The sequence below is a fragment of the Bufo bufo genome, chromosome 1 (assembly GCF_905171765.1).
Source record: "Bufo bufo chromosome 1, aBufBuf1.1, whole genome shotgun sequence".
Lineage (NCBI taxonomy): Eukaryota > Metazoa > Chordata > Amphibia > Anura > Bufonidae > Bufo > Bufo bufo.
The window spans coordinates 810317421-810331661 of NC_053389.1; the positions used below are offsets into that span (position 1 = coordinate 810317421).

A 14241-nucleotide genomic window follows, 5' to 3' on the forward strand; every position below is an offset into this window, starting at 1 on the left:
CGTCCCCATCACCATGGGAACCCCTGTGTTAGAATATACTGTCGGATCTGAGTTTTCACAATCTAACTCAAAGCTGATGGTATATTCTAACAGAGGTGATGGGGACGCTTCAAGTTAAAATATACCATCGGATTGGAGAAAACTCCGATCCTATGGTATATTAACTCCTGACTTTACATTGAAAGTCAATGGGGGACGGATCCGTTTGCAATTGCACCATATTGTGTCAACGTCAAACGGATCCGTCCCCATTGACTTGCATCGTAAGTCAGGACAGATCCGTTTGGCTCCGCACGGCCAGGCGGACACCAAAACGACTTTTTTCTCATGTCCGTGGATCCCCCAAAAATCAATGAAAAAACGGTCACGGATCATGGAACAACGGCGGCAGAGTTCAGAATGGATTGGAGCATTAGATGGGAGGACGTTTCAGTAGTCAAGGCAGGAGATGATGAGGGCAAGCACTAGTATCTTGGTTGGCCTAGGGTTAAGGAAAGTGTATAGGAGAAATGTTTTTGAGCTGGAGATGGCAAGGACTGGGAGAGTCCAAGGAGAAAGGAACGCCATATTATAGGGCACTATATCGATACAGATAGGACTGAGGGCACTACTGTACGGTCATATTACAGGTCACTATGTGGGCACCATGTGTAATCTGATTACATAGATAATAGAGGGCACTACTGGACGGTCTTCCATGAACACATGCTCTATGGAGGGGTCACGCTCTATGGATTCAGAGGGCACTGCCCATTATAAACCCGTGCTATTTACCCCCCACGTCACCCCCCCCCCTTTCTTTAGGAAGGAGGTACAGGTTACTGACGCCTCTGCGCAGTTTGGGCCACATAAGGACACGGACAAGAACTGTACAGGATATAAATTTATAAAATATAGCACCTCATACAATAAATACATAAATAGTCAAAAACCAAAGTGCATCGTGGGAGGAGGAGTGACATCATACATTAACGGCGATGAGTCAGACACAGGAAGCGTGATGTCACCGGGTGAAATCCTACCAGCAGCACGCCAAGTCCACGGAGCTTCAGAAATGAGGCATGTTGTGGCTCGTGCCTCCGCAGCAACTCCTCAGTTCAGTAAGTCTCAGAAGAAAGTGGGGGGAGGGGGTCGCCCACTCAGGACACCTCCATAATCCAGAGCGAGGGGGTTCACAGGAGGGGCAGTCCAAAACGCGCCAGCCTTCTCCCGCCATACGCTCCGCAGGGGCCGGGGGACTTAGGAGGTGCGCCAGAGCCGCCATTTCTGACCCCTAGGGCGCATCCAAGGGACGACGCGTCTTCAAGAGGGTTCCAAATCCTCCGGGCGTCCACCACAAGCCGGGGGCGCCCCCCCCCCCCCCAAATCCAGGCGTTGAGCAGAAGTCCCCCACGAGAGGTCACATGAAGTAGGAGCACATCAACGCCATGTCCCGCAGGTCCTCCTTGGGAAGAGAACCTAAGGAACGGATAAAATGGAAGATTATTGGAAAACTATAAGAATTATACTAAAGCACAGGAAGGGGGGGGGGGGCAAAAAACAGAGCAACATCCCATTCCTGTGGCATCCAATAATCCGGCACGGAACCGGAGAACAATGTGAATTATCTGCTAATCCAGCGCTATATCGGAGCGCCTAAAACAGCCAGCTGTCAGTGCCAAAGCCACGCCCACCCCAGCAAAATAAATTAGCCACGGTTTATAACCACGCCCACTCACTCACCTCTACGGCGAGACCCCGCCCTGGATTTTCTGTACATTCTCTTCAACCACTTGAACGGCCCCGTGACGTCACCGTTCCCCGCCTCCTCCTCCTCGTCGTCGCTAGGCAGCGGGGAAGGCGCGCGGCAGAAGGGGCAGGTCACTTCGCCGCCTTTAGCCGCCAGGTGCTTAAGGCAACCGGAGCAGATCACGTGGCGACAGGCGGCCAATGGGCGCGGCTTTCTCTCCAGGTCGTAGTCAAGGTAACAGATGCCGCACTCCTCCATGTCGACGCTGGGTGACGTCATGACGCTCCGGGAGGCCAAAGACGCTTTCGGACGTATGAATGAATGAGACTCGGCGACGGAGCGCTGATCTTTATAGCAGGGGGAAGCTCCGCCTCGGCCGGAAACGAGTGACGTTATGGCCAATCAGGAGAGGAGGCGTGGTCTGCGGCGGCTATTGGAGTATTTCTCTGTGCGGGCTGACTGGTGACGTCACCTACCAGGTGACGTAATATTAATAATGGTATAATAGTTGGAAGTTTTTATTTATTTACCTTTATGACGTGTTTTTAAGGTGATTTATTATTCTTTTATCCTTTATAATTGCAGGTCGGGCTGTATAGCCCACAGCTGGTGACTCCCATCATCCCCTGCAGGTATAACCCCAAGGGGCCAGTCATGTGACCGTCCCCCAGTGACCGCCATGACCGTTTACTAGCGGTAGATTACCGTTTCTCCCTCCTCTGATTTTCAAGTAACGCGGCGCCCCTTTATTGGTGTATGGAATGGCATTAAGGGGTTAAAGGGGCAGGCTGTCAATATCTGATAGGTGGGGGTCCAATACCCAGTTGTTTGAAGGGGCCACAGCGCTCCCTGAGCACAGCGCCATCCACTGTATGGTGGCGGTGCTTGGTATTGCAGCCCAGGCTAATTCATGTGAAGGTCATGTGACCGATGGACGTGATGTCACTGGCCCAGGAAGAGCCAGTGCTGTGTAGTAGAGGGTCCTCGGTGTCGGACCCCCGCCATCAATATTCTACCACTGGGGGGGCATTCCCATCTCAGTGTCCTATCTCCAGACCGGGGCCCCTGAGGTGACGGGGAGCACACTGCGCATGCGCGGCCACCCTCCATTCATCGCTATGGGAGTGCTGAAAATAGCCTCTCCTCTTCGAGGGGCCCCGTTCTGGAGATAAGAGCGGGCCCCTGAGGCCACGTAGGAGGTTAAACGAGTCCCTGGATTGAGAACTTTGGCGCCATGTCCGTTCTGAACGGAGCAGAGAAGACCTGTCCTCGATGACATCACTATTTTCTCCCTGTAATGATGGTGGGGGGAGGGCAGCTGCCTCCGGGGTTGTCCCCTATCTGCGGGGCCCGTGTCCTCCGTATGAGGGGTGGTCGAGCATGCCCACTACCGCTCTCTGTGTGTGACGGTGACCTAAGGATGGGTCTTCTCGAAGGGACCCGGTCGTTTCCCTCCGCAGTCCGTGCAGCTCAGGAGCCAAGGGGGAGCACACGCCTGCGTCATACGTGACTCCCGGGAAGGATCATTTCTTCACTCGGGTTCTGAGCCAGAATCCGAAGCTGCTTTCTGGGAACACTCCGCTTATTTGGCAGCTGAAGATCCCTCAGGGGTTTGGGTGGAGCGGCTTAAAGGCCGGTTCAGTAAAGCAAGCAGCCGTCTAATAGACTTCTAGGTTTCATCACTGTCAACATCTCTGGTCGCCGTCAGTGAATGGCAGCATTTATCCGCTTACTGTCAGAGGTTGGGGAGAACCTATACGGCCCTAAAACTTTTCACGTCTGAGGGTTCATTGCGGTTTAAATAGTTAATGCCCGGCGCTGCGCTGATATTGCGCGGGGAGGGTGCGGGCTCAGTTCCTCAGCCTGCACCATCCCTGCACAATAAGGGTATTATGTTCACACGTTTTATTTTTTTGCGCAGACTCCGAGCCAAAGAAATTTCACTAAAAAACCCACCAGCAATCGCATCCTTTCCGTGACATGTCCCCTCTCGGTGCGGCCGCGGCTATAAGCGCCGCTCCACGTCCCAGTCATGTGGGTGCTGAGGTCAGTGCTGAATGCTGCATCTAAATAAAAAAAAATACTCACAGATGCCTTTAAAACATGATAAAAAGTGATCAAAAAGATGTTTTTTTCCCCCCGAAAAAACGTCCTCTCGTCCCCCAGAAGACAAACGCTGTTCCGCAACGGAGAATAATAATGTTCTGAACGCTGAATGCGGCCACACAGAAATATATGATTAAATATTGTATTAAAAAAAAAAAGGTATTGTGCAAAAGTCTAAAAAAAAACATACATTTTCTGTCGGACCAGGAGGACTAACATGAATGCTGCGATTATACGGCAGCACAAGGGTAAATCAGCGAGTTTCAGCATGAAGGGGAAGGAAGGGTTAACCAGAGGAGGAGATGACATCAGGGTGACTCATGCTGCAAAACCGAGGGAGAAGCCGAGGGGGCGCGCCGGCCAAAGATCGCCGTCCTGCGGCGCTTCCCATACAGCACGTACATATCCGTATCCCAGGGGTATCCCAGATAGGAGGGGGGAGGGGGGGTTCCCGTAAGAAAATGAAGGGGGTTTGTCCAGACGAGAAGAGGCGGAAACAGAAAGTTGTAACTAGAGGGAAAAGAAACAAGCCGGGGCGCGTTACAAGAAATGCCGCCAAATGCTGAAATGAAACAAGTACGGGCGGAGAACGTCACAGCGGAGGACAATGTCAGCCCGAAAAGTGCAGGAACTGTCACCTAGGAAAGAAGTGATTATATCAAACGTGACAGTAGTGATTATACCACCTGTGACAGTAGTGATTATACCACCTGTGACAGTAGTGATTATTTCACCTGTGACAGTGGTGATTATACCACCTGTGACAGTGGTGATTATACCACCTGTGACAGTGGTGATTATACCACCTGTGACAGTAGTGATTATTCCACCTGTGACAGTAGTGATTATTTCACCTGTGACAGTAGTGATTATACCACCTGTGACAGTAGTGATTATTCCACCTGTGACAGTAGTGATTATACCACCTGTGACAGTAGTGATTATTCCACCTGTGACAGTAGTGATTATACCACCTGTGACAGTAGTGATTATTCCACCTGTGACAGTAGTGATTATACCACCTGTGACAGTAGTGATTATACCACCTGTGACAGTAGTGATTATTCCACCTGTGACAGTAGTGATTATACCACCTGTGACAGTAGTGATTATACCACCTGTGACAGTAGTGATTATACCACCTGTGACAGTAGTGATTATACCACCTGTGACAGTAGTGATTATACCACCTGTGACAGTAGTGATTATACCACCTGTGACAGTGGTGATTATACCACCTGTGACAGTGGTGATTATACCACCTGTGACAGTAGTGATTATTTCACCTGTGACAGTAGTGATTATACCACCTGTGACAGTAGTAAATACTCCACCTGTGACAGTAGTGATTATACCACCTGTGACAGTAGTGATTATACCACATGTGACAGTAGTGATTATTCCACCTGTGACAGTAGTGATTATACCACCTGTGACAGTAGTGATTATACCACCTGTGACAGTAGTGATTATGCCACCTGTGACAGTAGTGATTATTCCACCTGTGACAGTAGTGATTATACCACCTGTGACAGTAGTGATTATACCACCTGTGACAGTAGTGATTATTTCACCTGTGACAGTAGTGATTATACCACCTGTGACAGTAGTGATTATACCACATGTGACAGTAGTGATTATTTCACCTGTGACAGTAGTGATTATTCCACCTGTGACAGTAGTGATTATACCACCTGTGACAGTAGTGATTATACCACCTGTGACAGTAGTGATTATACCACCTGTGACAGTAGTGATTATACCACCTGTGACAGTAGTGATTATACCACCTGTGACAGTAGTGATTATACCACCTGTGACAGTGGTGATTATACCACCTGTGACAGTAGTGATTATACCACCTGTGACAGTGGTGATTATACCACCTGTGACAGTAGTGATTATTTCACCTGTGACAGTAGTGATTATACCACCTGTGACAGTAGTGATTATACCACATGTGACAGTAGTGATTATTTCACCTGTGACAGTAGTGATTATTCCACCTGTGACAGTAGTGATTATACCACCTGTGACAGTAGTGATTATACCACCTGTGACAGTAGTTATTATACCACCTGTGACAGTAGTGATTATTCCACCTGTGACAGTAGTGATTATACCACCTGTGACAGTAGTGATTATACCACCTGTGACAGTAGTGATTATACCACCTGTGACAGTAGTGATTATACCACCTGTGACAGTAGTGATTATACCACCTGTGACAGTGGTGATTATACCACCTGTGACAGTAGTGATTATACCACCTGTGACAGTGGTGATTATTTCACCTGTGACAGTAGTAATTATACCACCTGTGACAGTGGTGATTATACCACCTGTGACAGTAGTGATTATACCACCTGTGACAGTAGTGATTATACCACCTGTGACAGTAGTGATTATTCCACCTGTGACAGTAGTGATTATACCACCTGTGACAGTGGTGATTATACCACCTGTGACAGTGGTGATTATACCACCTGTGACAGTAGTGATTATACCACCTGTGACAGTAGTGATTATGCCACCTGAGACAGTAGTGATTATACCACCTGGGACAGTAGTGATTATACCACCTGTGACAGTGGTGATTATACCACCTGTGACAGTAGTGATTATGCCACCTGAGACAGTAGTGATTATACCACCTGGGACAGTAGTGATTATACCACCTGTGACAGTAGTGATTATACCACCTGTGACAGTAGTGATTATTCCACCTGTGACAGTAGTGATTATTCCACCTGTGACAGTAGTGATTATTCCACCTGTGACAGTAGTGATTATACCACCTGTGACAGTAGTGATTATTTCACCTGTGACAGTAGTGATTATTTCACCTGTGACAGTAGTGATTATACCACCTGTGACAGTGGTGATTATACCACCTGTGACAGTAGTGATTATACCACCTGTGACAGTAGTGATTATACCACCTGTGACAGTAGTGATTATACCACCTGTGACAGTAGTGATTATACCACCTGTGACAGTGGTGATTATACCACCTGTGACAGTGGTGATTATACCACCTGTGACAGTAGTGATTATACCACCTGTGACAGTAGTGATTATACCACCTGTGACAGTAGTGATTATTCCACCTGTGACAGTAGTGATTATTTCACCTGTGACAGTAGTGATTATTTCACCTGTGAAAGTAGTGATTATACCACCTGTGACAGTGGTGATTATACCACCTGTGACAGTGGTGATTATACCACCTGTGACAGTGGTGATTATACCACCTGTGACAGTAGTGATTATGCCACCTGTGACAGTAGTGATTATGCCACCTGTGACAGTAGTGATTATGCCACCTGTGACAGTAGTGATTATGCCACCTGGGACAGTAGTGATTATACCACCTGGGACAGTAGTGATTATACCACCTGTGACAGTAGTGATTATTCCACCTGTGACAGTAGTGATTATACCACCTGTGACAGTGGTGATTATACCACCTGTGACAGTGGTGATTATACCACCTGTGACAGTGGTGATTATACCACCTGTGACAGTAGTGATTATGCCACCTGTGACAGTAGTGATTATACCACCTGGGACAGTAGTGATTATACCACCTGTGACAGTAGTGATTATACCACCTGTGACAGTAGTGATTATTCCACCTGTGACAGTGGTGATTATACCACCTGTGACAGTAGTGATTATACCACCTGTGACAGTAGTGATTATTCCACCTGTGACAGTAGTGATTATTCCACCTGTGACAGTAGTAAATACTCCACCTGTGACAGTAGTGATTATTTCACCTGTGACAGTAGTGATTATTTCACCTGTGACAGTAGTGATTATTTCACCTGTGACAGTAGTGATTATTCCACCTGTGATAGTAGTGATTATTCCACCTGTGACAGTAGTGATTATGCCACCTGTGACAGTAGTGATTATACCACCTGTGACAGTAGTGATTATACCACCTGTGACAGTGGTGATTATACCACCTGTGACAGTAGTAAATACTCCACCTGTGACAGTAGTGATTATACCACCTGTGACAGTAGTGATTATACCACATGTGACAGTAGTGATTATTTCACCTGTGACAGTAGTGATTATTTCACCTGTGACAGTAGTGATTATACCACCTGTGACAGTAGTGATTATACCACCTGTGACAGTGGTGATTATACCACCTGTGACAGTGGTGATTATACCACCTGTGACAGTAGTGATTATACCACCTGTGATAGTAGTGATTATACCACCTGTGGCAGTAGTGATTATACCACCTGTGACAGTAGTGATTATACCACCTGTGACAGTAGTGATTATACCACCTGTGACAGTAGTGATTATACCACCTGTGACAGTAGTGATTATACCACCTGTGACAGTAGTGATTATACCACCTGTGATAGTAGTGATTATACCACCTGTGGCAGTGCCGGCATAGTGTTCCTTCCCTGTGCTGGCATCAGCCTCAGGGAAGGAACTGCGCATGTGTGAGCTCGCGATCTAACTGTGAGCAAGGAGGAGATTCGGAGGATGCAGGCGGTGTTGGGCTTCTTCACAGGGGGGCGTGGCTGGGCACCTGGAAGGTTAGTACAGCCCCTTGGGCTCCTTACCAGGGTCATTTACATATCTATAAAATCATTTTTAAACACAATAAAAGCACGCAGCGCTATGGGACAGGTATATTGCGGACATGCTAGCGGCGATCTAGCCGTGCATGTCCGCAGCTCTATAGGCTAAAACGAGGTGACAGAATCCCTTGAAGACATCCTGATGCATCCTGAACGGATTGCTTTCCATTCAGAGTGCATTAGGATAAAACTGTTCTGTTCTTTTTCGGTATTGAACCCCTAGGACGGTGTGAAAGTACGAAAGTACCCTAAGCTGCTGGTGACAGCAACATTACCTGCGCTACATCTCCTGTATAACGTTTGCGCATCCTAAATATCTGTGACATTGACTATAATTTATTTGCGCATACACTTACAAAACCTGAGCTACTGTACGTGTGACATACTTGCAAGCATATATACCATTTAATATGCGCAAGGCGAGCAGTAAGGGACGGGGAAGTGGCCATGCTGCTGATGGTGCACGCAGAGGCCGTGGCCCTGGGCGCGGTGAAACTGAGCGTGCTGCCAGAGCACAAGAAACACACTCATCCACGATACCTAGCTTCATGTCCCAGTTTGCAGGGTGGCGCAGGACACTACTCTCGAAGTCACACCAGTGCGACCAGGTGGTCGGTTGGATTGCAGCAGGTAATGCTTCCAGTCGGTTAAGTACCACCCTGTCTTCCACAAAGTCCAGTCTCAGTAGCCAAGAGTCTGGTCGACACATACCTCACCCTGATCCTCCTTCCTCCCACCATGGAGAGTCTTGGCAAACAAGTGATCCCACACTCGGATATTCCGAGGAGCTCTTTTCAGTGCCATTCCTGGATTTGTGCCTCTCGGCAAGCCCGCTTGAAGAGTCACATGAGAAGATCTTGTGCACTGATTCCCAAACTCTTGAGCATCCACAGTCAGAAGAAGATGACGGTGGGGAACGGCAATTAGTGTTTCACAAGGTGGTGATGATGATGAGACACAGTTGCCAATAAGTCAACGGCAATTAGTGTCTCAAGAGGTTGATGATCAGGATGAGACACAGTTGTCAATAAGTGAGGTTCTTGTTAGGTCAACAAGTCAGGAGGATGACCAGAATAAGGAGGTGGTGGACGATGAAATCACTGACCCGACCTGGGAAGGTGGCAAGCCGAGCGAGGACAGCAGTACAGAGGGGGAGGGATCCGCAGCACTGCAACAGGCTGGAAGAGGCAGTGGGGTGGCAAAAGGGAGAAGGCGGGCCACACCAAACAGGCCCGCAACTGTTCCCTGGAGCACTCCCTTGCGGCAATATCCCTTGCCAAGGGGTAGGTGTTCCGCACTCTGGCCCTTTTTTGATGAAAGTGTGGACGATAAAAGAATTGTCATTTTCAACCTGTGGCATACCAAAATAAGCAGGGGAGTGAACACTAGCAATCTCACCACCAGCATGATCCACCACATGGCATCAAAGCACTCTAATAGGTAAGCCGAACGCCTGGGTCCACAATCAGTGTCTGCGGGTCACACCACTGCCTCCTCATCCCCTATGTTACGTGCTGGCCAATCCCCTGTTCAAGACACAGGCCCGGATGCCTCCCGCCCTGCACCTGGACCTTCGCAAGCACCATTAGCTAGCACATCCACTTCTGTTTCCCAGTGCAGCGTACAGATGTCCATACCCCAAGCCTTTGAATGAAAGCGCAAATACCCAGCCACCCACAGGCCATAACACTAAATGCGCACCATTCCAAATTGCTGGCCCTGGAAATGTTGCCATTTAGGCTTGTGGACACTGAGGCTTTCCACAGCCTGATGGCGGCGGCAGTCCCACGTTACTCAGTCCCCAGCTGCCACTATTTTCCCCGGTGTGCCGTCTCCGCCTTACACCAACATGTGTCCCGTAACATCACCCATGCCCTGACCAATGCATGACTGACACATGGACAAGTGCTTTTGGCCAGGGACGCTACATTTCCCTGACGGCACACTGGGTGAACGTTGTGGAGGTCGGGAGCGAGTTGTACCCTGGGATGGCACAGGTGCTACCGATGCCAAGGGTTGCGGGCCCTACTTCCATCAGGATTTCCGCCACCACCTACATTAGTGGCTGCAACCCCCCCCCCCCCCCACCTTCTCCTCCACTTCCACCTCTGAATTCTCATCTTGCAGCACCAGTCAACCATCAGTTAGTAGCTGGAAGCAGTATAGCACTGCAGTGAGGAAGCGACAACAGGCCGTGCTGAAACAAATTTTCTTAGGTGACAAACAGTATACCGCCGCAGAGCTGTGGCAGGGTATAAGGGACCAGACTGAGCTGTGGCTCTCGCCACTCAACCTCCAACCAGGCATGGTTCTGTCTGATAATGGCCGTAACTTGGTGGCGGCTTTGGAGCTCGGCAAGCTCACACACATACCATGCCTAGCCCACGTGTTCAACTTAGTGGTTCAGCGGTTTCTCAAAACCATCCCCGATTTGCCTGAGCTACTGGTGAAGGTGCGCCGTGTGTGTGCCCATTTCCGAAAGTCATCTATAGCTGCCGCCGGTCTGGCAATGCTGCAGCCGCGCTTGCAATTGCTAGCTCACCGACTGTTGTGCGACTTGAGCACGCGCTGGAACTCCACATTCCACATGTTGGCCAGGCTTTGTGAGCAGCAGAGGGCAGTAGTGGAATACCAGCTGCAACATGGTCGTCGCCTTTCCAGTCAGCTTCCGCTCTTCACAAGCGATGAGTGGGCATTGATGTCTGACCTCTGTGAGGTTTTAGGCAACTTTGGGGAATCAACACAGATGGTGAGCGGCGATAACGCTATTATCAGCATAACCATCCCACTTCTGTGTCTATTGAAACGCTTGCTGCTCACAATGAAGGCGGACCACCCTCAGTTCGTCTTCTCAGAGCGAATTGGATGATGAGGAGGAGGAGCAAGAGATGGTTGCTTCCACTACAGAGGGCAGTACCCATTGCAGGTTTATTCCATCTGTTCAGCGTGGATGGGCCGAAGAAGAGGATGAGGAGATTGAGAGTCATCCTCCTGATGAGGACAGCGAAGTCTTGTCTATTGGGACTCTGGCACACATGGCTGACTTTATGTTATGCTGCCTTTCCCGTGACCCTCGCGTTATACGCATTTTGGCCAACACTGATTACTGGTTGTTCACCCTTATCGACCCCCGCTACAAAGAGAACTTCTCATCTCTCATTCCTGTAGTGGAGAGGACTAGCAAAATGGTGCAATACCAGAAGGTCCTTGTGGAAAAATTGCTCCTAAAATTTCCAGCTGACAATGCTGGTGGCAGAGTACGTAGTTCCTTGGGCAACCGAGGAGGGGAGACGAGGGGAACAAACAGCAATTCCAACAGACGCAGGGCAACACTCTCCAAAGCCTGGGACAGTTTCATGACACCCCGCCAGCACCCTCACCCTGATGCGCGGCCTAGTGTCACAAGGAGGGAAATGTTTTGAAAGATGGTGAAGGAGTACATAGCAGACCGTGTCAGCGTCCTCAGTGATCCCTCTGTGCCTTACAACTATTGGGTGTCCAAGCTGGACACGTGGCACGAACTGGCGCTCTACACCTTGGAGGTGCTGGCCTGCCCTGCCGCCAGTATTTTGTCAGAGCGGGAATTTAGTGCTGCTGGGGGCATAATAACTGATAAGCGCATCCACCTGTCAACTGGAAATGCTGACAGGTTGACTCATCAAAATGAACAAGGCCTGGATTGCCCCTGACTTCTCTACTCTACCAGATGAAAGCAGCTGCACATAAAGGCACTTTAAATGTGGCTTTTAGGGTGTATTGAATACACTGTATTCCCATGCACCCCTTCCACCACAAAAAAGGGTATATGGTTCAATCTTCCTTTTCTCGTCCTCCTCCATCATATCAACATGCTTATTAAGCTGCCCTCGCTCCTAATGTTTTAGAGGGTCAGCTCAGCAGCAGGCCCTCACCCCTAATGTTTTAGAGGGTCTCCAGCAGGCCCTCACCACTAATGTTTCAGATGGTCAGATCAGCAGCAGGCCCTCACCCCTAATGTTTTAGAGGGTCAACAGCAGGCCCTTGCTCCTAATGTTTTTGAAGGTCACCAGCAGGCCATCAATCATAATTTTTCAAGGGTGTGTATGATGTACTCTTTTATGTGTAATAAAGGGTGTATTGGAGTGCCTCTTCCTTGTAATTTGTGGCAGCACTTGCACTTTATATACAAGTAAATATACAGGAAAGAATGTTTCCTAACAATTTTTCCTCTAAAATCGATTTTATCTTTGGTTTTGTGCATATTGTCAATCTGTAAAGGTGGTGTACTACTCGGACAACATCGTTCCAAGCAGCGACCTGGGAGTCCAAGATGCACCCAGGAACCCGAACTTGACTTGAACTAGAGAGAGAAGTGAAAAACAAAGTTGCGGCACTCACCGAAGTGTAGCAAAAAGTATCCTTTATTGTAGCTTCCTCAACAGGTAGCAGTGGGGATCCAGGGCGGACACATAGTTGCGAGCAGCGACGGCCGTTTCGCGCGCTCAGACGCGCTTCCTCAGGCCACTGATTACGTCATTGCGCATATGTGCGCTTTATGCAAAGTGGATGAGGGGACGGCCGACGCCGTCAGCAAGTATCTCACTCCCACGGATATGACGTGTTAAAATTACATGCAAAACGACAGGTTAGGTTACAATCATATGGTTAATTGGGCCAGAATTAGGACAAATAAAGGGAGCATATACATAGAGAGGACGAATGTTGCAAAATACATATTAGAGCATGTAAGAGATTCGGAAATGAGATAACTGGTCTAAGCTACGATAGTGGATCAGAATGCTTTAACATGGACCAAAGTCCGCGGTACGTGTATAAGGCCTGATAGAACAGCTACAAAGCTTTTTGCTGCAAGGGATGAAAAGGGAGGATCTGCTTCTACATGGGAAAGACAAATCGCCACAAAGTCCCTCCATATATGGGCGCCTGGAATGTCACAAGAATACAGACATGTCATTTCTGTCATTCATTCCTACCGCACGCATGGCTTCCGTACGCATAATCCACCTTGCCTCCCTCTGCAGGAGTAGGCGATGCCGGTCACCACCCCGAGGGATAGGGCGGACATGCTCTACGCCCGCAAAGGAGAGACAACGCGGATACGCGTCGTGGGCCGTGCGGATATGTTCAATGAGGCGAGGGCTGCCTTTGCCTGATCGAATGGAACCAACATGTTCGCGAATGCGCTCAAAAAGGGGGCGAATTGTCTTTCCAATGTAGAAGCGTCTGCAGGGACAGAAAACTACATATACCACGTATGACGTACGGCAGTTAATAAAGTCCCGTACTGTATGTGATACACTGCCTATTTGTAGATTCCTGGAACAGACATTAAGTGTGCAGAAGGAACAATGGCCACATCTAAAATTGCCCATCGGTTTCTTTAACCAAATTTCATCTCTTGGTGAAGAGAAAACACTTCTGACTAATTTGTCTTTGATTGTGGGGCATCTTTTAAATGTGACCAATGGTCTATTTTCAGTGAAGCTATTAAGAGTGGGGTCTCCCTTGAGGAGGTCCCAGTTTCGATTGATACTCTGCCGGACCATTTCGGCAACCGGACTATATTGGAATGTAAAAGCGAAGCGTGAAGGTTTGGTACTGTTGCTCCGTTCAGTGAGCAACGAATTACGTTCAAGTGTGGATGCTTTTAATAAAGCTGTGGAGACTTCTCGCGGCGGATAACCCCTATCAATGAGCCTAGCCCTGAGTTCCTCAGCTTGGCGAAGGAAACCTTCGTCCGTGTCATTGATTCTACGCAGACGGACAAACTGCCCGTATGGGACTGCGCGT

The 14241-nt window shown here is 48.8% G+C and overlaps 1 protein-coding gene across 1 annotated transcript; it reads right to left on the reverse strand.

The window, feature by feature from the left end:
• Nucleotides 1-870: 870 nt before the first annotated feature.
• Nucleotides 871-2047, reverse strand: RNF227 (ring finger protein 227). Its single transcript, XM_040415200.1, has 2 exons — nt 1723-2047; nt 871-1458 (listed from the first exon to the last, which is right to left on the reverse strand). The coding sequence occupies exons 1-2, from the start codon at nt 2006-2008 to the stop codon at nt 1400-1402; spliced, it is 345 nt and encodes a 114-aa protein (XP_040271134.1). The 5' UTR covers nt 2009-2047; the 3' UTR covers nt 871-1399.
• Between the last annotated feature and the right edge of the window lie 12194 nt (nt 2048-14241).